The 23,235-nt window shown below is 46.1% G+C and overlaps 1 protein-coding gene across 3 annotated transcripts; it reads left to right on the top strand.

Annotated features, from left to right (window-relative positions):
* The first annotated feature begins 315 nt into the window (after window positions 1–315).
* On the top strand, window positions 316–20,902 carry Spindoc (spindlin interactor and repressor of chromatin binding). Of its 3 annotated transcripts, none has more exons than XR_013105202.1 (7): window positions 323–696; window positions 7,041–7,370; window positions 7,446–7,595; window positions 7,733–7,858; window positions 8,020–8,217; window positions 11,022–11,206; window positions 20,103–20,242. XR_013105202.1 is itself a non-coding variant. In XM_034520158.2 (6 exons), the coding sequence occupies exons 1-6, from the start codon at window positions 567–569 to the stop codon at window positions 20,312–20,314; spliced, it is 1,146 nt and encodes a 381-aa protein (XP_034376049.1). In that variant the 5' UTR covers window positions 316–566; the 3' UTR covers window positions 20,315–20,902. The 3 variants fall into 3 exon arrangements, 1 of the variants encoding a protein (XP_034376049.1); XR_013105199.1 differs by having other exon boundaries at window positions 11,022–11,273; XM_034520158.2 differs by lacking the exon at window positions 11,022–11,206 and having other exon boundaries at window positions 316–696; window positions 20,103–20,902.
* Window positions 20,903–23,235: the final 2,333 nt, after the last annotated feature.

Raw genomic sequence — 23,235 nt, 5'->3', positions numbered from 1 at the left:
CTGAGCCGATGTATCCTTCCCACATCCTCGCCGGTCTTTTCTTGTCTGTGATGCTTTCCAGGCGGCTAGTCAAGGGAAAGCCAAGAAGCAAGATACAGAGCAGCCCCGCAGCACCTTTCTGCCAGCCATTGGTGGGGCTGCCCTACCGGGTCTCCAAGGCTGCGGGCGCCGCTCCCAGAAAGACTTCGGGCTTCGCCGCTGAGCAAAGCGGCCAGAGACAACGAGCTGCACCGGGTTCTGGCCCAGACCTGTGGCTGGGGCGGGACTGGGGGGCGTGTCCTCACGTGATTGGCCAGCCTGGTCAGGAGGCGGGACTGCCGGACGGACGCTGACAATGAGCCTCCATAAAAGGGAGCGGCGGGGTTGGGGGCCCCGGATCGAACCCTCCCCGCCCGGGGTCGTGACGCGTTGAAGCCCGAGGCTGGCGGGGCGGCCGGGCGAGCGGCGGGTGAGCTAGGCGGGCCGCGGGCCCGGCGTGGTCCGGAGCAGGAGGCGGCCGCTACAGGCGGCGCGCCGAGGTCTGTGCGTCCGTCCTCGGCTATCGGGTCGCCCTTCTTCGTTTCGCCATGGCCCTGAGAGCCGAGGGCGCCGCGGCGCTGGATTGCTTCGAGGTGACGCTCAAGTGTGAGGAAGGGGAGGACGACGAGGAGGCCGTGGTGGTGGCCGTGATCCCGCGGCCCGAGCCGATGCTCCGAGGTGAGGGGGGGAACCTCACTTCCGCTTGGTGGTCGGGATCTAGATCTCCAGTTCCCAGTCCTCTGTCCCCAGGCGCTTCCCTGCTTCCATCTGCACCCCCAGAGGGCCCTTCCCGGTCCGTTCCGCGGCTCGGGCGCACTAGCTCCTCCCCCACCGGGTTGGAATCCCAGGCCTCTCGTAGCCCCCCTTCCTCCGCCGCCCCTCCCCCGCTCAGGGTCTAGAGACTTCCATCCACACCGAATGAGCGCTTCAGGTCTTCCGGTTCCCTGCGCCCCCTCGGGCCCAGAGTAGAGGCCGGATTCCCAGTATAGTGGTTTGTGCGCGGCTGTTGTCTCCCGGTTCCGGTCTGTTTCCTAGGCCGAGGGGCGACCAGGCCTCTAGGCCCCAGGCTAGTCGCCCGTAGTGATAACGGAGGTGAAGGCTGGCGCGGCTGGCGACCTCCAGAGAGGGGAAATAAGAGCCCAGTAAGTAGAATCCTCCTCCCTTCCTCAGTCCTCTAGGCCTTCTGTCTCTGGAGCCACAGGTGTCAATTCTAGAACCCTGCATTTGAATGGAATTGCTAGTAGCACCCAGTTTGAGAAAAGCGGGACTTGCTTGGGAAGGGTAACAACATGGAGATTAGTCACCAAAGGAGGTGTTTAAGGGCCGATCTGGAAATACATTGCTCTCCCCTGCCTTCCTCCTTCCCCACCCTCTCTGGTCCAAAGGAGAAAACAAAGAGCTACCTTTGTGGAAGACGATTAGTCATGAAAAATGCAAATAATTCTTTAAGGTGGAATACTTGTTTCCCTTAAGCATGACAGTGCCCAAAAGAGATTGAGAACTAAGTTGGTCATTGTGTTTCTTTAGCTTACCTCTTTTTTGGAAATGGGAGGGAAGGTTAGAAAATGGGGAGAAAAAAAAAAAAAAAAGGCCACATTCCTCTCAATGTTGGGTGCATCGCACAGGTTATTTTTTACTTGTGCTGGTTTATAGAGTGCTTACTGTTAGAAGGAAATAGATCTCCACCGAGGTTCATTCTTCATTGGGCAGCTATATGCCAAGCATTTTTCAGGCAGAGGTGGGAATGTTAACTGTGGGAAGCAGAGTAAGTGAAACCTTGCTTGAATGTGCATCCCAGTGGCCACTGACAGGTAAATGCGGAACTATAGAATGTGAGGTGGCAGTGAGTTCATTCTTATTCTGTGTGCATGTGCCTGTGTGTGTTTGTGTGTGTGTGTGTGTATGTGTATATGTGTATGTGCGTGCTCGAGTGTACGTGCCTGTCATTCATGGCAAGTATGAAGGGGTCAGGACAACTGGGAGTCAGTTCTTGCATGGTGTGGAATTGAATTTGGCTCATCAGATTTGGCAGTAAGAGTTTGTACTAGCCCAGCCTTTTCCCTAGCCCAGTAGTCAGTTCTTTTAGAGACTACAAAAGCGGGATAAAGAGAAATGAGGGTCTAGTTAGTTAGAATTTGTTTCTCTTAAGTTGTTAGGAAAAGTGTCTCTAGTAAGAATGGAAGAGAACTTAGAAGACCAAGTGGAAAGATTCTAGAGGCCTCTTGACCTAGGCACAAGGTTCTAGAAAGATCTGGAATATGAGAAAGTGGATGAATTCAAAGGATTGCTCTTTGGGCTCAGCACAGTGGTGCACATCTCTTCTGTCTTACCACTCAGGAGGCAGAGGCAGAGGCAGGCAGACTGGAGTTTCAGGTCATCCTAGTCTATATAGTTGCAGGCCAGCCAGAGCTATATTGAAACAGTGTTTTTAAAAGAAAAAAAAAGGTGGGTTTTTTTGTTTGTTTGTTTTTGTCTTAGTTACTTTTCTATTGTGACAAACACTATGACCAATGCAAAGTATAAACAAAGGGTGTTTGTGGGACTTCCTGGTATCCACCTTTAAATCTTAGCACTTAGGCCCAGGAACAGCTGGGGTTACGTAGGAAAACCCAGTCTCCAAACACCAAAACTATAGTTTTTTCTTGTTTTGTTTTTGTTTTTTTTTTTTAAGTTGGGAGTTTAAGGTTAGAGTCCATGACCATCATGGCTAAAAGCATGGCAGCAGGCAGGCTTGGTTCTGGGGCAGTAGCTGAGAGCTTAACGTGATCCATAAGCACAAGGCAAAGAGAGAACAGGAGCTAACGGGAAGGCAGAGAGAAAGAGTGTGTGTGCTAACTGAGAATGGCATTAGGCATTTAAAACCTCAAAGCCTACCTACCCCTAGAGATCCACCACCTCTAACAAACCACACCTTCTAATTCTCCTCAGATAGTTCCACTAACGATGCACCAAGCATTCATGAATATGAGTCTTTTGGAGGCCATTCTCATTCAAACTGCCACAGTCTTGTTACTTGAAAGTGGAAGGATTATCTGCCAGTTTACTGAGACTGTGCTATGGTGTAGACTTAGAAGATTGAGAATAGGCTTTGACTATTGTTAAATTCAGTGTCTCTTATAGGCTCTAGGAGAGTGATTAGCTAAGTAGTTGGATATCTACATCTAGAATTCTCTTGAGTGCCTTGCTGGGGTATAAATATGAGTTGCCAGGCCTGATGAGCAGACTTGTAATTTGAGTTACTCAGGAGGCTGATGCAGGAGGATCACAAACTCTCAGCCAGCCTGGTTAGTAGATCTTGTCTCAAAAAGTAAAAAAGATAGCCAAAAATAGAGTTCATTGGCAGAATATTCAACTAGCTACCAAGTACAAGTGTATGGCCCTTCAGTCAATCCCACTGCTACTGAAATAAAATACATGAGTTGTCAGAAGGCAACAGGTGAGAATTACGCAAAGGAGGATGCAAAGGGATCAAAAAGCTGAGGTCAGTCCCTTGTCATTGATGTCTAGTGCTGTTGGTGCTTGAGATTTAGACACAGACAGACATGTGTTGAGGGCCTGTACTGTGCTGTAGAGGAAACATGCCATAGAAGGGAATGAGATGGGCAGCTTAGGGTTGCAGCTTCTGTGGGGAGTTGAGAAAATAGTCTTAGGTGTGATTTTTTTTCTGGAGGGGAAGGAAAAGAACCCAGGTAGGTGACAAGAAGAGGAACAGAAAGCGAGCCAAGGACACATAGTTCCCTGAATGCTTTTGAGTAGAAGTCAGGATTGAAAAGGTGACTTCGTGGAAGAAGTGCTGGCAGAGCCAGTTGACCTTCGTGAGCCCTACTTTGGGAGAATTAGGGGAACAAGGAGTCCTGTCACATGGAAGAAAGGTTCTAGGACCTAGAATGTTCCAGAAGCTCCCTATTCCTAGGTCCCAGTTGGTAGAGGGGGAGTTAGAGTACTTAGGGATCACAGCCCTGACAGAAGAGAACCAGGCTGCCTCTGAATTGAGAGTTTCTGCTCTGAGGGAGCTTTTCTCATCTGCAGAGAACTGGGAACACAAGCCAAAGGGGCATGGCCATCATTGCACATACTTCTGGAGCACCCTGAAAAGGAAGGCTGATTGTGAGAGACAGGTTGACCTTTGGGAGAGACCTTAACCTGTAGAGAAACAGGCAGCTATTTCCTACATGCCAGTTCTTTTGGTAACAATAAAATGATTGTCTTAGTTAGGGTTTTACTGCTGTGAACAGACACCATGACCAAGACATTTAATTGTGACTAGCTTGAGGGATCAGAGGTTCAGTCCATTATTATCAAGGTAAGAGCATGGCGGCATCCAGGCAGGCATGGTGCAGGCAGAGCCAAGAGTTCTATATCTTCATCTGAAGGTTGCTAGGAGAAGACTAGCTTCCTGGCAGCTAGAACAACGGTTTTAAAGCTCACGCCCACAGTGACACACTTACTCCAATAAGGCCACACCTCCTAATAGTGCCACTTCCTGGGCCAAGCATATATAAACCATCACATTGATCAAATTTAGTATTTTCACTCCCAAAAGACTATATACTATTGTGGTTAATTTTGGTTGCCATCTGAGAAGATGGAACCTCAATTAAAGAGTTGCCTTAATCAGATGACCCTGTGTGTCTACCTGTAGAGCATTTTCTTGATTGCTAATTGGGCCTGAGCTGTGTAAAGAAAGGTAGCTGGAAGGAGCTTGGGAGGAAACCAGTAAGCCCCTTTTCTTTCTCTGGTTTCTGCTTCAATCTCTGCCTTCTTGTCCCTAGATGATGAATTATAACCTTTAAGTAAACCCTTTCTTCTCTTTCTTAGTTAGAGTTACTATTGCTGTGATGACCATAACCAAAAGCAACTTGGGGAAATGTAAAAGTAACTTATTTTCTCAGATGAAGGGATGAGATGGGAGCTGTACCCAAGCTGTGCAAACACAGAAACACATGGCTTGGGCTGAGCCCAAAGCTGTTTCTTTCTCTGTTCTGTTTATCCGTAGGCTTAGGCTTGGAAGCTTCTAGACTCCATACAATCTCATCTAGGCCTAGAATGCCTCAGCCTCTGAGGCATACTCACCAGATGTAATTGCCGTCTTGGAGGCTTACTGATGAATAAACTCACCCTTTCCAGCTCTTTCTGAACTCTGGCTGCCTGGCTGAACTCAGCTGTTCTAGCCTGAACTACTCTTCAAGCTGACTGACTCAAAGTGGCTTCTCTCAGCTTCTGACTGAATTGCTCTGCTTAGCCTCAAACTAACACTGGTAATCTGTTCTAATCTTCTGGCTCCTTTTCATTCTGTCTCATTCTGTCTTTACCTGTAACTTGTTTCTATAAAATAGTCTTAGTAAAACTGTTTTCTCATTCTCTGTGCTGTTCTCTTACATCCTCTCCTTCCTATCCGTTCTCATTAGAGTTGAGCATATCCTATCTCTGACTCACTTTATCACATCTTTCTCTGATCATCACTTTGTATGCCCCTCAATTAGAGGGCACTTTCAAAAATGGCAGTTTCCTGCACTGTTTGGGATTAAAGGTTTGTATTTAAGGGTGTGTCTGTATTCTAGCCTGAGGGATTAAGGTGTGTCTTTCCAGCCAAATCCAAGCAGCTGGATTAAAATTTCTTTGTAACTTCCCTCTTTCGGGTTAAGCTGAAAATTGCACACAGTTTAACTTTAACAACAGAAACAATTATCAGTCACACAAACGTAACAGTCTGAATGTTCTTATGGGGATCTTTTGATTGATAACCTTTCCTGACTGTGCCCTGAGAGCTGTCCTTCAGCAAATGTTCATTCACATTGAGGTTTTCCAGTCTAGTGAACTGATGATCTGTCTTTTTTTCAGCAAGCTTGTTGAGCTGCCCTTATGCAGGGCAAATCAGCCCTCTGTGTTGTCTGTGTTGCTGTCTTTCTGCATTTTTAGACTGACAGGTCTGGTTTGAGACCAAGCTGGAAAGGGAACATGGTTTGGTTTGGTTTGGTTTGGTTTGGTTTGGTTTGGTTTTTTGAGACAGAGCTTTTCTATATAGTTCTGGCTGTCCTAGAACTTGCTCTGTAGACCAGGTTGGCCCCTAACACAAGAGATCCACCTGTCTCTGCCTCCCAAGTTCTTGGATTAAAGGCATGGGCTGTCACCTTGCAGCTGAGGAAGCATGCTTTCAAGCTCCTTTCTTTGGCTTTCTTCAATCGTAACCTGTAGCCCCTTTACCCCGAAAGTTGCTTTAATTTTGATGTTTTTTTACAACAACAGAAAAGCAGTTTAAAAAAATAAATAAATAAACTAGAATAACTAAAAAGCAGAGTCTGGTGGTAAAACCTGAGGCAGGACAAGGCCATCCTAGGTACCTAAGCATGACCTTAAGTTTGATCCTCTGAGCACCTGTAAGGGTGCATGGATGACTAGAACGTCATTCTACAGCATTGTCCTCTGTCTTCCACATGCACTCCTTGGCACATGTGTCATGTCCCCACCCCCACCCCAGCTCACCCCCTCCTCCCTACATTATACATAGACTAGTTAATACTTTAAGGGGGGACAGTTAAAGTTGTCTCAGTTGGTAAAGTGCGTGTCTAACATACATAAAGCCTTGAGTTTGATTCCTATCACTTCAAATACCAGGCATGGTGGAAGCAAGAGGCTTAGGAATTAAAAATTGACCTTCACTACACAGTAAATTTGAGGCTAGACTACTTGAGACTGAAGTATGCATTGTGGTCTACAAATCAGATATGGATAGAGGAAACCAGATATGGCAAGGAAACCTAGAAGCCTCACAGAAATGATATCTGCCAGATGATCAAAGAGGTCAAGGCAGGCCTATGATGCCTTTCTTTCAGCTCTGGAAATGTGGGACTCATGACTAGATAAGAGGTAAAGGGGTGAGAGTACAATTTCAGGCACCCTAGCTGTGTGCCTCATGCTGGTTTGTGAGGGTCTGATGGGGAGCTGGAACACTGCACAGGACCCACCATCCCACACAGCATCACCAGCCCTGGCATCTTCCCAGCACATTCTCCTTTCTGCAGTCACCCAACAGGAAAAGACGCCGCCACCTCGGCCTAACTTGCTGGAAGCAGGTGTGGAAGGCTGTGAGGAGCTCAAGCAGCAAGTGTCATGGGAGCAGGAGTTCCTGGTGGGAAACAGCCCAGGAGGCAGTGGACGGGCGCTATGCATGGTGTGTGGGGCTGAGATCCGGTTCCCATCAGCAGACACTGCTCGTGCACACATCCTGGAGCAGCATCCTCATACCCTGGACCTGAGCCCCTCTGAGAAGAGCAACATCTTAGAAGCCTGGAGTGAAGGGGTTGCCCTTCTGCAAGACATCCAAGCTGACCAGCCATCCCTGCCCAGCCTAGGTAGTAAGGGTGAGGGCTGAGGGAGAAGTGGGGCCTGTGGGGGCCCTCGAGCTCAGTGGGCTTTTGCCCCCTCAGAGTCAGGCCAGGATGGCCAGCCAGACCCCATCTCCAACCCGGATCCTGCCAGGATGCCAGCAGAGATCGTGGTCCTCTTGGACTCCGAAGACAACCCATCTCTCCCTAAGAGGCTCCGGCCCAGAGGACTCCGCCCCCTTGAGCTGCCTGGTCAGTCAACAGGGGAGCTTCGGCTTAGTGGGACACCCTGTGCTAAGGGGCTGGGGTGGGAGGGTGTTCTCAGGAACCTGAGGTTAAAGTGCTTGGGTACAGTGGCCTTAAAGTGCTAAAGTTTTTTCCTTTTACAGTTGCCCCTGTCATAGAGCAAGGGAATAAAAAGCCCCGTGGTCAGAGATGGAAAGAGTCCCCTGAGGATGAGCCTGCTAGAAAGAAGAGAAGCAGACATATGACCAAAATCTTGGACCCTGACCCAGGTGAGGGGACTCAGGGGTGCTAAGCCCGGCTGTAACACTGGAGCATGGAGTCCATGAGGAAGTGGATGTCAGAGAGCATCTGCATGAGCTTAGCTGACGCTTAGGGTCCGAGCCTTTGGGTCTATCCTCCACTACTCACACTTGTACATGGCCTCTTCCAGACCCCCCATCTCCTGAGTCACCCACAGAGACGTTCGCAGCACCAACTGAAGTCCGACACTTCACTGATGGCAGCTTCCCTCCTGGCTTCGTCCTCCAGCTCTTCTCCCACACGCAGCTCAGGACCGCCGACAGTAAGGACTCTTCTAAAGACAGCAGAGCTGCCGAGGGCCTGCCCCAGCCACAGAGTCCCTCTTCAGGTGAGCCCTCCTGGGAGGGGCTGGTGAAAAAAGCTGAGTCCTGGGATCACAGCCAGAGCCCAGCATAGAGATGCTGGGTGTTTAAGCCTCCAAAAGAAGGCCAAGGACAGGGGTTTGAATGCTGAGGAAGCTGGCCTGTAAGCTGAGCATCTCTGGTGGTGGTCATTAAGTTTTGCTAGGCTAGGCCTCCCAAAGCTTGGTGCTCAGCTTAGTCCATGAGACTGGTTCCAGCTGGAGCCCTAGAAGAACTTACCCTGGGGATACAGGAGCCCAAGTGAGGTAGGTAGTCAATCATTTTAACAGGTGTGGGGCCATGGGCGAGTGATGAACATCAAAAGGATACTCCATAGTACAAGTGAACTTCAATGAAAGCTGGTGTTTGTGTTTAAAACCTGCCTACTGACTGAGAAACTATTGAATATAATTCACTTGATCCTTATAAACCAAGCATAATCCAACACTTGAAAGTCTGAGACAGGTTTGCCACAGGTTGGAAGTAGCCTAGGTTACAGAGTGAGAACCTATCTTAAAAAACCAAAACCTACCGGGCGGTGGTGGCGCACACCTTTAATCCCAGCACTTGGGAGGCAGAGGCAGGTGGATTTCTGAGTTCAAGGCCAGCCTGGTCTACAGAGTGAGTTCCAGGACAGCTAGGGCTACACAGAGAAACCCTGTCTCAAAAAACCAAAAAAAAAAAAAAAAAAAAAAAAAAAAAAAACTAATTTCAAAAAAAAAAAACAAAACCTAAGAAAGCTCTTTACATGAGCTGCACATGGGGACCAGGAAGATAGATGGCTCATCAGGTGAAGGTGCTGCTGCCAAGGCTGATGACTTGGCTTCAGTCCCCAGAACCCACATGGTAGAAGGAGAAAACAGGCCGCCAGATGTTGTCTTCTTTTGGAGGACACACTGCTACTTCTCAGTCCTATTCTCTCCCTTTGCCATGCCTGTGGTGCCCTGTCATAAAGAAGCATTCACTTCTATGTGTGTGCCATGGCCCACGGGCTTCCCCTCCCCCAAATAAATTAACACAAACAAACACATTTTTTATTAAATTTTTTTGGTGTTTTGAGACAGGATCTCACTATGTAGATTTGACTGTCCTAGAACTCATGATGTAGACCAGGCTGGCTTCTTCAGTCCACTTGAGACCTCCCTGCCTCTGCCTCCGGAGTGCTGGGATTAAAGGCATTTGCTACCATGTCCAGCTCTTCAATTAATTTAGTTTTATTTTATAAGTTTTTTAAACGATTTATTTTATAGCCAGGTGGTGGTGGTGTATGCCTTTAATCCCAGCACTCCAGAGGCAGAAGCAGGTGGATCTCCATGAGTTCAAGGCCAGCCTGGTCTAAAGAGCTAGTTCTAGAACAGCCAAGGCTATACAAAGAAACTCTATCTCAAAAGAAAAAATGTTATTATATTTTAAATTAAGTGTATGAGATTGTATGTAGATAAGTACATGAGGTACTGCAGGCTGGAGGTATAGGAGGCCTGGAGATGGAATTACAGATGATTGTGAGCCCCCAGTGTGCATACTGAGAATCAAATTCATGTATATTTTTAAACACAAAGCCATCTCTAAAGCTCCAGGGTCTTTCTGCTAACCTATACTCCTGTTATCACAGTGAATCAAGACTGCCATGCCCTCCAGGGAGCAGAGACTGAGCCTGGTTCCTCCCTGTGTCCTCTCATTGAATTCAGATTACAAAATCTCACAATAAGGAACTTGTGAATGAAGGATTGGTTGTTGCCAGAGAGTGCTTAGACCCTTGTCCCACAAGGTTAGAAATGTGTCATTAATATGGTTTTGGAGCAGAGGCAAGTAAAACAGCTGTTAGGCAGCTACAGGCCTCTGGCATGGGGCTTGTAAAGAGGAAGTAGGCCTTTAGTGTGGAGGCAAGCAAACGAGTCGTTTCCCTTGCAGGTCCCCAGTAGTGCCCACTTTGACTACTTTGGTCATATCAGTCTTCCTCATCGGAAGTATACCATGTACCTCTATTTGCCTGAGTGGGCTTCATTCTTACGACAGGCCTTACTTGGATACTTGGGTCAGTTTTAATGCTCTCAAGCTTCAGCTTGTCACATTCCAGTGCTAATTCCTGGGTGGACATATCTTCCTTGGAGTTGCATACTTCTGGGCCTTCTAGATCAACCTGGATCTTCTGCCTTCATCTGCCTGTATGAAGGACTCCTTCATCTTGAGTCTTGGGGTGTCCTGTGCCCAAACTACCTGTCTGGGGTGGTGAGTTGAAGCAAACTGGAAGGGTCAGGGCACCACAGGTGATGGCAAAGGGAGAGAAAGGGACTAAGGAGGTGGCAGTATGTCCTGGTGCTGTCATGATATATGGAACCTTGTCAGAGCAGAGCTGCTGGTGGTTTCTTATTTGGGAACCGAGAGGTTTGACAGCCCCAGGGTATACAGCTTTCATGTAAGTAAACTTTCTACCCCTGCAAAGAGGAGAGAGTAAAAATCCTAGATATAGAAATGAGATGTTCACTGTTGACAGCTTTGCTGAACTAATGGATATGCATATGAAGCTGCCTGGGAAGCTTTCTAGAACTTCCCAAGAACCTTGCTTGCAACATGGGGGTAAAGGAGTTTACAAAGTAAGAGAGAGAATTAACTGAAGATGATTTGTCCACAAGGCCTTTCAGGGGACAGGGGTTGGAAAGGGTTTTTACTCTGTTTGCCCAGTTTGCTTAGAACACATGATGGGTGATTTTTCTTTGCTCAGCTTCCCAAGTGCTTAGAATACAATTGTAAGCCACTGTATGATGCCTGGCTTTTGCCTTTTTTGAAACAGGGTCTTCTATAGCCCAGGCTGGCCTTAAACTATGTAACTAAGGCTGGCATTGCATTCCTGATCCTCCAGTCTCCACTTTCCAAGTACTTACTCAGGAAGCTGATCATCAAGCTACAGGCGCGGTCTCTCCAAGCTGAACTGAGCAGGGAATGCAGAGAGAAAGTGAGGTGCCTACGCGTGCAAATGTGAGCCTCAAAAGGTTCTTTGGTGTGGCTCACTTTTATGTCCTCAGCACCTAGAACATTATGTTGGGTGGGTTTTTGTTTGTTTGTTTTAAGATTTATTTATTTTGCCGGGCAGTGGTGAAGCATGCCTTTAATCCCAACACTTGGGAGGCAGAGGCAGGTGGATTTTTGGGTTGGAGGCCAGCCTGGTCTACAGAGTGAGTTCCAGAACAGCCAGGGCTATACAGAGAAACCCTGTCTCGAAAAAAAAATATTTTATATATGTGAATACGTTGTCACTGTCTTCAGACACACCAGAAGAGGCCATTGGATCTCATTACAGATGGTTGTGAGCCACCGTGTGGTTGCTGGATACTCAGGACCTCTGGAAGAGCAGTCATTGCTCTTAACTGCTGAGCCATCTCTCTAGTATGTTGTTTTGAACAAATTGTTTGATTTTACCAATTCAGACTTGGGAGCCAGTTGCTGGGGTGAGAGCCTGCTAGCTCAGAGAGAAAGTACATCCTAAAAGGAAAGCTCTCTATCTCTAAGCTATTTCAGCCCCTCCCCCCAGGGAATGTCTTTCCTACTTCCTGTGTGTCTCTGTCCATCCTTCTGACTGCTTACTCTGTTTTTTTGGGGTTTTTTTTCTGTATTCACTCCCTGTTAACTGGTTGCTTGCTCTATCTCTTGACCTATGGTTTATTTTATTTAATCTTGTTTACAATAAACAAAAAGCTTTTGGATTAAAGGTAAGTGCTAAGGCTAAGCCACATCACAATTGGGTTTTTTTCTGTAAATAATACAGTCTCAGGGTTCAGAGCATATTCTGCAACATTTCTCCTTGTTTGTCTAAATAAAAAGGAAAGAATTTAACTCTAGATAGTAAAACTGTTTACAGTACTGAAGCTGTTTCTGCCAGGCATTCTACAGTGTCCAGTTTGATTATATTTGGGAGTCTTACGATTAAGTACTCTGTATTCAAAAGTTCTGTAAAAATGTTAATGTTAGTGTCCTATGAAGTCAGCAATTTGAATGTCCTGAGCAGTCTGTAATCCAAAGCTGATCTTTGGGTGATGTTTGTCAGCTTAATAGCAATCCTGGCTAGGTAGAACACAGCAGCCAACCCAAAGGTGTCCATTGATTGTAAAACATCGTTGATTCCTGGAGGCAGAAGAGGCATGGGGCAGTTTTTCCCTATGGCTATCGATACTACAATCCAGGTGGATTTGTCTTTACAGGGCCCATCATCTTCTTGAAAACCTCAAAGGTTCCTGTTAGGAATGGTAGAAAACTTAAGCAGTTCTCTTTCAGCAGATCTCAGAAAGGTTTGAGGGTCACAATCTCTTCCAAGTACACAGTTTGTTTCTAGTTGCCTGTTTCAGACTCCAACCTGAAAACACGTACAGGAAGCCAAATCAAACTTGTTTGCAGAATTAGGATTCTGTATAACTAGTATCACAACAGAGGTTATACATACATGATCTTTTAGATTTTGAGATAATATTTATACCTTCAGAAAAGTTTTAGAGTCAAAAACCAGAAGGCTATAAGATCAGTGGCCTTTATTTTTTGTTTGACTCATACCAGGTGGTTCTGTCTTTAACAAGCATGTGTGGGTTTAGAGAAGGAGAGAGCCATGCTCCAACCCCACAGCCAGCCTTAAGTTTTAATTGAACTGGCATGACAGACAGACCAACTGCCACTTAGGTCTGTTGAGAGCAGCAGAGATGAGCTGGAGGTGAGCGATACCATTTCGCCAGTTCACTCTTTGTCTTGGGGCACACTCTTTTGATGATCCGTCCTCTCTCTCCAGATGTTTCTCTCATCTAGTGGTCTCTGGCTTCCTTAGTTGGATGCTTTATTCTCCTGGAAAGATAAAAGCAAAACCCTGCTCCAACCCTAATTCTGAGGAGGTTTCTGTTATCCAGTCTCTCTCTGCAGCTGTTGTGTTCTGCTTATGGACAATCTAGACAGTATGACTATTCTTGATAATACCTTTAAATATTTTCCTCAGAAGCATTTTTTATTTTATGTTTTGTTTCCGAGATTGGAGGAATTTTAATCAGTGTTTTCCATTGCTGCAACAAATCATGTCCCCATAAACTCATTTCCACATTAGCCACAGATGGCTTTAATTTTTCTCTTTGTCCTTCTGACCCTGTACACTCATCTTACACTTTGTTTTACCCGAGATAAAGTTCCAATCCCCAGAAGCTGAATATTTACTTCTTGAAGAGGCCAATCTGGGTACCAATATTTTGGTGAAATTATTATTACATCTGTTCCTATGTCTACTAAACCTTTAATTTCATGCCATTTGTTTGTATGTTTACCCTGGTCTCTGCTATAAATATAGCAGTTTACCAAAATACTTGTTTTCTGGTCTCGCCTAAATTTTTTGTTTTATCTACTGAAACTGTTCTGTCCCTTGATTAAATTCAGACCAGTGGGAGTTTTTTTTTGTTTTGTTTTTTTCCCCTTCCCTTCTTCCTCTTGCTCCCACCCCACTGCTCCAGGCCCTGGCTGGCTAATATGAAGGCATCGGATCTCGTTACAGATGGTTGTAAGCCACAATGTGATTGCTGGGATTTGAACTCATGACCTCCGGGCAGTGCCTCTTAACTACTGGTTAAGTGCTCTTAACCACTGACCAGCCTGGTTTTTCCCATCCTTAACTCTCTCCTTGAGGACTTCCAAAATCTGATGTCTTCTTAGTTTGTCTGCAACTGGTATAATTTCTCTATTAGTGTTAGATTGCCAAATGTTGTTTATAACAAAATCTCAATCATTCGATTTTGCCAATTCAGACTTGGGAACCAGTTGCTGGGATGAAAGCCTGCTGAATCAGAGAGGCAGAGAAAGCACTCAGCTGTCCTTCCTTTATAGCCAGCATCCCAAAAAGAAAATTCTCCATGTCATCTCAACCCCTGTCCCCAACTGAATGTCCCTCCCTTTTGCTTCCTGTGTGTCTCTCTGTATCCTCCTGACTTCCTCTTACTCTCATTTTTTTTTCTTATGTTCACTACCTGTCAACAGGTTGCTTGACTTGCCTCTTGACTTATGGTTGACTTTATTTAATCCTGTTTACAACAAACAGAAAGCTCTTGGATTAAAGGAGTGTGCTAGGGATGAACCACACCATGACTAGAAACAAGTTTTTCCAATATTTATTATTTATAATTTATTTATAATTTATTCCAATTATTTATTTCCAATAAATAATCCAGTCTCAGGGTTCACAATGTGATGAAATATCCTGCAACCAACAGTACCTGACATAGAGAAAGCTCTTGAGCTAGAAATTGCTTTCTGCTCTTGCTTGTCATTGAGTGGTGTATCATTTCCAAGCTCCTTGTGTAGGTTTTGTCCTTAGTGAGAATTAAAAGAAATGGGCTTAGTCCAGCCTCTGCAGAAGGAATGAGTGTGACCACACAGTTGCAAAGGATCAGGTGGGAAGTGAGAGTTGGAGCAGCCCACTCAGGAAGAGACCTCTTCTAGGGCCCAAGAGTGGAAGGTACCAGTTTGTCCCAAAGACTAGTAATCAAATCTCCCAGCTTTCTTTCCTTATTTGTCAAGCTTTTAAACAGTTTTTGTTTTATTTCCTCATGGGAGAGCACATGCCATAGTGTAGAGGCCAGAGGACAGCCTTCAGGAGTCTGTCCTCCTTCCACTGGGATTAAACTCGGCTCAGTGGCTCCCAGCTTTCGTTCCCTGTCTTTAGGGTTCTGGTCTCTCTCACATCAGGCTTTGCTCTCCTCTGCTTTTTTTTTTATCTCCATCCATTGATGCCTCTGTCCCCTTGTCACCTAAAGGAATCAGTAGCTTGAGTCTCCAGCTTCTGGATCCTTAACTAAGTTCTGAGCTTTTTGTAATGTCTTGATCATGAAAGTAGTGCATAGGAAGCCATATGGTTTGGTTCTACAGAAGGAAAAGCTGTAAACCAGGCATTGTAATGTTGTGCACCTGTAGTCCCAGCCTCTGCCTTTGAGCTCAGATGCTTGATGCCAGCCTAGGCAAAGTAGCTAGACCACACCTCAAAAGAAAGGCCATGGTTAGAGAGTTGGCTCAAGGGTAAAATACTTGCTGTACAAACCAGACTTAAGTTTGATGCCTGGTTCTCATTAGGAGAACACCAAGCTGGGTGTGGTGCTGCACAACTTTAATCTCAGTACTTGGGAGGCAGAGGCAGGAAGATGGATCTCTTGTCAGTTAAAGACCAACCTGTTTGTAGAGTGAGTTCCAGGACAGGCAGGGCTATACACACAAACTCTCTCTTGAAAAAACAAAAAAAGAACACCAACTCTGAAAGTTTCCTCTTTCCTACATTCTCACACCATGCCATGCCACCTCACTTCATCCGTAGCTCTTGTACAGAACCACAGTGACTAAAACTAACCCTGAGCATCTGCAGATGAAGGTGTGTGGACACGGCTGTACTGCAGGGCACACTGTGACACGCTACAGCTTCCATGATGAGATGTGTGTGTATTTTAGGAAGGAGGTTACAAGGCAGAGGGACAGATACACAGGGTCTAGGACATGAGAGGGACTAGGGTGCATCACGGGAAACTCACAAAGAACTAAAAGTTTTAAAAAGTAAAATAAATACATTAAAATAAAAAGCCAGAAAAGGAAGTTACTAGTATGGGACACTTGTTTAACATGTGTATAAAATCCCAATGTGTATGGTTATTTTCTCTGAATGTAAGTCTGTACATCATTGGTGCCTGGTACCTGCTGACTCCAGAAGAGTGTTTTGAATCACCTGCAGAATTGCAGATGGTTGTGAGCCACCGTGTAGATGCAGGAAATTGAACCTGAGTCCTTTGCAAAAGTAGCCAGTGCTCTTACAGAGTCTGTTCTGTAGGCCAGGCTAACCTTGATCTCTCAGTTCTCCAGCCTCAGCCCTTGAAGCTGAGATTATAAGCATAAACTGCTATGTCTAGCAAAGATTTTATCTCCAACACTGAGAAAGTAAAGTGCTGTGGGGTGCTAGGCCTTGGGCATTGTCTTAGTTTAGGTCTTAATTGCTATAAAGAGACACCATGACCATTGCAACTCTTAATAAAGGACAACATCTAGTGGGGCTGGCTTACAGGTTCAGAGGTTTACTCTGTCATCAAGACAGAAAGCATGGCAGCGTCCAGGCAGGCATGATGGGGAATTCTACTTTTTTTTTTTTTTTTTAAAGAACAATGTTTTTCTTGTTAGAATGTAAGATATAGCCACTATGGAAAGGCAGTTTAGCGGTTCCTCAAAAAGCTAAACAATTATTCTGTGCCCTGGTGATTCTAGACATAATATATAAGGGGAGGAGAGTTCTCGTCTACATCTTGACCAGAAGGATGCAGGTAGCCAGGAGGAGGTCTCTTCCATGCTCGGTGAAGCTTGAGCATAAAATCTCATAGCCTGCTTACACGTAATCACACTAATCCAACAAGGCCATACCTCCTACTAGTGCCACTTCCAGTGGGCCAAGCATATTTAAACCACCACAGGCTTGTAAAGTTTCTTAGCCAGGATCGCTCACCCAACAAGCTGTAACTTGTCATGCTTCTAGCAGACACCCAGTTGCAAGCTGATGCACAGCCCTGTTGTGTGGCAATGCTTTTCTTCAGGAGATGCAATTCACACAAATCTATCCTCCCCGCCCCCATTAAGGAACCTACAACAGACCAAAAGTATGCATGCCACCAAAGTCCAGTGTGGTGAACCAATGAGTTTTATTGTCAATTACAGGAATATGAATGAGGGATTACTTACAGGAACAGAAATTATTCAAAGATAGCTGCATTACCAAAGCCATGGGTGATGTGCCACTCAACGGTGGAAATTTGATGCACACTGCATGGCCTATAGGCAGCTCCACAAGTAGTTGGAGAGTGTCCTTTCTAGGCACCTCAGTTAGGCTAAGCCTCTTCCATGCAACCTCTTCCAAGTTGGTTTCTGCTTCTTCCAGGTAGTTGGTGTGGTCTTAGGCAGTTTTTCTCTTGAGTGTCTTTGAAGCTCAGCTTTACTTCTCTCAGAGGTACAGCTTTTATTGTTTACTCTTGTAGGGAGGGGCTTAGTGAATTTAGCTAGTATGGGGGAATTCCTGAAACTATTTTGTTTAACCTTCCTACTTAATGAGCTTAAAGACAGAATGTTTCAATCTCAGAAGAAACTGTTAACACAAGTCCCTGTCTGTTTTAGTGTCTGGGCTCAAGTGTACCTCCAATAAAAGGCTGGACCGACCCTAGCAGGGGCTCTCTCCCTCTGCAATTGATTTTCTCCTGTCTTTGGCTCTCACCTCTTCCAGAGCTTCTATCAGCCTGCATGAAGCTGTTATTTCTTCTTTCTTGACTCCTTCATCCCTCTGACTATTGTCCTACTTATTCCCAGGCTGGAACCTTTACTCTTGTCAAGTGTCTTCTCCCTGTCTCTGGAGTCCTGGGCTGACTTTATCTACATTCTACACTGAAGTTTCTTCTCTGCCAACTTCCATTGACTGCCATAAGTTAAAGCCAGTATTTAGGCCTCTGTATTCTCTCCCTCCATTCCTACCTTCTGTCATAGCCTGGAACAGGTTATACATGCCCTTGTAGACCCTCATACCCTTTTCTTCCCAAGTGCCGGGATTACAGATGGATATAGCATCACACCTGGCCTTTCTCACATCGCTTATGTATTCTTGATTCGTACAGTGGCACATCATGTTGTTGTCTGTCATTCCTCTTGCAGACTGTAAGCTTAGTGGCCCTATGATGAGCCCAGCAGTCATAACACTTCCAAATTTAGCACAGACAGTGTTTTTATGTATTTAGGGGACAACATGTGGGTCCATAGCTCTAGATACCATCTGTGGGGTCGTAGCCTGGCCCTCTCTTCCTTTGGTTAGTAACTTCTCTCCTAGTAGCTAGATGTTACCTCTGTTTGGTTTGGTGAATTAAAAGTTGTCAGCATAGCCGGGCAGTGGTGGCGCACGCCTTTAATCCCAGCACTTGGGAGGCAGAGGCAGGTGGATTTCTGAGTTTGAGGCCAGCCTGGTCTACAGGGCTACACAGAGAAACCCTGTCTTGAAAAACAGAACAAAAAAAAAGTTGTCAGCAGAGTATGACAACAACTGACTGTAATCTCAGCACTAGTGAGGCTGCGGCAAGAGTATAGTGTTGAGTTTGGGGGCCATCCTGGGCTACTGAATGAACTCCTGTCTCAAAACGAATAACCCTAGCACTCAGGAGGCAGAGGCAGAGGCAGGCAGGGCCACCTCGCAAGGCCTTGCCATACTTCCCCTTTTCTAGTAACTGCTACAGTTATCCTTTCTGTCTCAACCCCATGTCAGTCCATCAGCAAACTTCAGTTTACTCCTACCAACTGCCACTACTCTGATGGAGTGTTGCCTTAACTTTCCCTCAGGAGATGAGAAGAAATGTCTGCTTAGCCCAGCTACGGCATCAACTCAGACCTTAGTGTTGTGCCTCTGAGATACTGCCCCACTGTCTTTACTCTTTATTGTGAAACAGGGTCTTACTCAGTTGCCCATATAGGCCTTGAGCTTTGGGTTACAATTTTCTTTCTCCACCTTCCTATGGGCTGGAGTTAAGAGCATGTATGTGATATATGTGGTCCACACCTAGTTTGAAGAGAGAGAGAGAGAGAGAGTAAGTAGAGAGAGAGAGAAAGAGAAAGTAAGTAGAGTGAACCCAGAACTTAGAATTGTCCAGGCAAGTACTCTACCACTGCACTTGCTGTATTCTCAGTTCTTTTGTTTTTGAACAGGGTCTCTACATAGACTTGGCTATCATAGAACTCACTGTGTAGCATAGACAGGCTGACCTCAAACTCAGAAATCTAACCCCTCTGCCTCCCAAGTGCTGACAAAGGTGTGGGTCACAGTGCTCATCTTGTATTCTCATGCATAATTTTAAACCCCAGCAAAAAACAAAAACCAGCAAAATCATACCTGTCTTATATTGTATAGGAGAAAATTTTTTCTTGGAAAAAATAACAGAAATCACCTGCCTCTCATTCATTCTGGGATTAAAGGCGTCGGCCAGCACTGCCTGGCTTTTTTTTTTTTTTTCCTTTTTCTTTTTCTCCCTCTTTGCAGTGGTTGAACCTGAAATCTCTTTTTCTTTTTTCTTTCTAAGATCAGACTGGTCCCTTTATTATTTTTATTTTATGTTTAATGGTGTTTTGGCTGCATGGATATCTGTGTAAGGGTATCAGAAGTTCTGGAACTGGAGTTACAGAAAGGTGTGAGCTTCTGGTTGGTTCTGGAAATTGAATTGGAGTCCTCTGGAAGAGCAACCAGTACCCACTGAACCATAGCCTTTAACTCCTGGATGGCCTGCCTCTGCCTCCCTAGTGCTGGGATTGACTTGCCATATATCACTTGCATGGGCCCAAGTCAAGAACATTTTTGTGTTTCTACCTTGCCCTATCTGGAAGCCTAGCTTTGTCATTCTCAGTACCTTCACCATATTGCTAAGATACCTGACTGTGAGACCTATCAGCTCAAAGGATGTGGAGCCTGGATAAAAACTGCAGAGCAAAGCTGGGGCACTAGCTCAGGGTGTCTGTGTGCTATGTATGCTCTGCCTTATCACTCCTGTGCTATGCAGCCAAAGCCATGCTTAGACTTCTCTGGGTGTTACCTACCATATCACTTCTATGTGCAGTCTTGAAGTTAGAAGTTGGAGAGTGACATCATGGGCCCTGTGAACCCATATGCTGAATACACAGGGCAGAAGCTGCATTTAATGCTTGCTCTGTGTCTAAGGCTGTAAGGCCAATTATTCCTGGTCGATTAAGAGTGAGCCTTGGACTGCTCCCAGGACAAGACACTGAGCTATGGAAAAGAGAATGGTATGATTTGCAGTTTTGGGGACTGTTGGAAGGTCTGACTGTGCTCTCTGCTCCCATCCCTTCCCAGCCTCCCCTCCGGGGCTCCGTGGGACACTGGATCTCCAGGTTATCCGTGTTCGGATGGAGGAACCACCAGCCGTCAGCCTCTTACAGGACTGGTCCAAGCACCCCCAGGGCACCAAGGGGGTGGGAACAGGTGACAACCCAGACTGGCCCACGGTTCTGTCAGAATCCAGTGCCACTGTTAAGGGACATCCAGAGGCAGGAAGTGGAGTATAGGTTTTCAGTTTTCTAGAGAGGGAGGGGTGGGAAGAAGGAAAGATGGGTGGGAGGAGGTAGTTATCCCCCATTGGCTTAAATCTCAGATCTGCCCAGCTTGGCCACCTGATGGAGAGTTTTTAAAAACAGGTGCCAGGACAGTGTGGAGGGGGGAGGGGTGACATCACTGTCACATCGGGGTACTAGAAAATGCCTGCCCTTGGCCAAGCCTGAGGTAGGCAGAGGTGGCTTAGGTTGTTGGGTGGTAAGGCATTGGGCCTATGGAGAACACCTTCCCCAATCCTTTGCTGACCTACCCTATGATCCCACACCTCCTCCTTCCTCTCAGCTCCCCACCATTCTCCCCTGGCACAGTGCCTTATGCAGAGGTGGTCATGATGGGGTTTGAACTGAGTCCCACTACCTCGGGGGACACCTTTCCTCCCCCACTTCTGGCTCCTACAGCAGGAGGCCTCCATTACCTCTTACCACCCTGTCCCTGCCTGAGGGCTCCCGTTACTACCCCTTTACCTGTCGTGCCGTTGCATCCATTATCCTGTTGTATATATTGCCTTTGTCGACAATAAATTATTTTTTTTTTTATTAAAAGTTCTGTGTGGGCTCTCATTGGGGGAAAGGGAGGATTCTTAGAGCAGCTTGAGGGACAGAAAACTGACAAGTAGTCCTGGGTGGGAGCCAGAGACCCCTGTCAGGGTAAAGCAGCAGTGACCCCAGAGTAGAGCTTGCTTGGACCTCAGAATCTGTTTTAACTTGGTGTTAGGCACCTGAGAGACCCATTTTCTTTACTTGATCTACTGACGCACCTGGTAGGCCTCTGTCCAAGCAAAGCTACTATGGGGCTAGGGACACTCACACCCAAGGAGCCAAGAGTTACTGGAGCCTGATCCTGGCCAGCCTGCATAGATACCTTCCCTGTGATGTGAAGGTGGTACGTCCCTGCTTTCTCAAAGGGCTGTACTCTCCACTATACAGTTCACCCCTATTCCCCAGCCTCAACCCAAGTCTGCCTGGGGTCTGCAGATTTTAGGCATCCTGAGCTATCTCTGCACAGACCTAATCTGTAGGCTTTTACACTTGGGGTGAGAACCAATGCCCCAGATTGCTTACTCTCAAGTCCTAGATGTCATTGTTCTGTTCAGAATCCCCAGGAGGTATAGTGAAGGCGGGGCCACCCCACATTGCTGACTGCTCCTGGCATATTATGGAGACTTAGGGAAAGGTAAAGAGGAAGCCTCATGTCCATCATGAAGCATCAGTGTATGCTGTGTGCTTGCTTAAGCTAGAATTCCCTGGGCCAGAGATTTCATACTGGACTGCTGAGAATTGGCCCTTTTAAGCCATCTGATATTCTCAGGACTAGTCCTAGAATGTAAAAGGACCTTTGTCCAGGAGAAGAGGAGACAGGAATGAAGTAGATTCGGGAGTTAAAGATTCAAGGTCTGTCATGTCCAGAATGTCCCAGCCATTGATTGGGCCACAGGACACCTGGGTCTATACCTGTTTCTGCAGGTTGGCACAATTTGTATGCTCCCTAAAAATAATGTAGATGTATAGACTGTCTCTGAAAGCACTGTGTTGAAGTTGCAGGTGGTTTCTGTCCCTAAAATTGTGTGACTTTACATTTAGGCCAGCTTGTTTTTAAGACATTGTATCTCTCACACAGTAATGAGGAAACTCATAAAAACTTGTGTTGTAAAGTGATTATCCAAATGCCCCTTTGTGGTTATATGAGACTGATTTGTCCTACACTGTGAACTCTGTGGGGAAGGGGGACCAGATTGCATTGACTGCCCTGCATAAGGCCTGGCACCTAAGTGCTCAATAAATGTCTGTCAAATGCCATGTTGGTCTCTAGGTGTTCTTTCTGTGTGAACTTTATATAATTAATGACTCAATTTTGGCTTTTTTTCTTTTCTTTTTTTTTTTTTTTTTTTTATGGCTGTTTCAAACTCATGATCATCCTCCCAAGAGCTGGAATTATAGGTGTTCTCCTCCATGCACAGCCTAATAATTCATTTACAACAGCAAACAGAATTAACATCCTTCAGAGTAAGGGGCTCAGTGTCTTTGTCCTATACTAAACCAACTAGCTTCAAATTGAGAGTTCCCATAGCCCCTTCCTGGTTGGTTAATTTGATACAAGAGGGCTGGTAAGATGACCCATGCCATACAAATCTGATGACCTGAGTTTCTTCCCTTCCCAGAACTCATATGGTGGAAGGAAGGATACTTGTGGAAGTCATCCTCTGAGCTCTGTGTGCCTGGCATACCAGAACAATGGCACTCGTGCGCCTGTACTCAGACCCAGGTACTGTGTGTGGCACACACTTCAATTCCAGTATTCAGGAGGCAGACAGACAAATAGCTCAGAGAGTTCTGAGACCAGCCTAAGCACAAAACAAAGAAGATGGGGTGAGGAAGCTAAGGAGATGTCTTGGCTTATGGTTGAGAATGTTCGCAGCTGGGTAGTAGTGGCACACTCCTTTAATCCCAGCACTTGGGAGGTAGAGGCAAGTGGATCTCTGAGTCCAACGCCACCCTGGTCTAACGAGTGAGGAGTGAGTTCTAGAATAACCAGAACTACACAGAAAACCCCTGTCTTTAAAAAAAAAAAAAAAAAAAAAAAAAATCAATTGGGGGCTGGAGAGATGGCTTAGCGGTTAAGAGCACTGACTGCTCTTCCAGAGGTCCTGAGTTCAATTCCCAGCAACCACATGGTGGCTCACAACCATCTGTAACTGGATCTGATGCCCTCTTCTGGTGTCTGAAGACAGCTACAGTGTATTCATGTACATAAAATAAGTAAGTCTTTAAAAAACCAAACACTCAGTGCTGCTTTTAGCATCAGCACTGACATCAAGTGATACACTGTGCCTGTAACTCGGGCTCCAGGGGATCTGACATTCTTTTGGGCACTGTGT

Source organism: Arvicanthis niloticus, chromosome 1 (assembly GCF_011762505.2).
Source record: "Arvicanthis niloticus isolate mArvNil1 chromosome 1, mArvNil1.pat.X, whole genome shotgun sequence".
NCBI classification, from domain to species: Eukaryota; Metazoa; Chordata; class Mammalia; order Rodentia; family Muridae; genus Arvicanthis; species Arvicanthis niloticus.
This window is presented reverse-complemented; position numbering and strand designations above follow the sequence as displayed.

Bases quoted from the DNA above. Each gene is read 5' to 3' on its own strand.
- Spindoc (XM_034520158.2), top strand. From the start codon at position 567: ATGGCCCTGAGAGCCGAGGGCGCCGCGGCGCTGGATTGCTTCGAGGTG. The intron at 7,596-7,732 runs GTCAGTCAACAG...TTCCTTTTACAG, and splicing joins CCGCCCCCTTGAGCTGCCTG to TTGCCCCTGTCATAGAGCAA. The intron at 7,859-8,019 runs GTGAGGGGACTC...GGCCTCTTCCAG, and splicing joins AATCTTGGACCCTGACCCAG to ACCCCCCATCTCCTGAGTCA.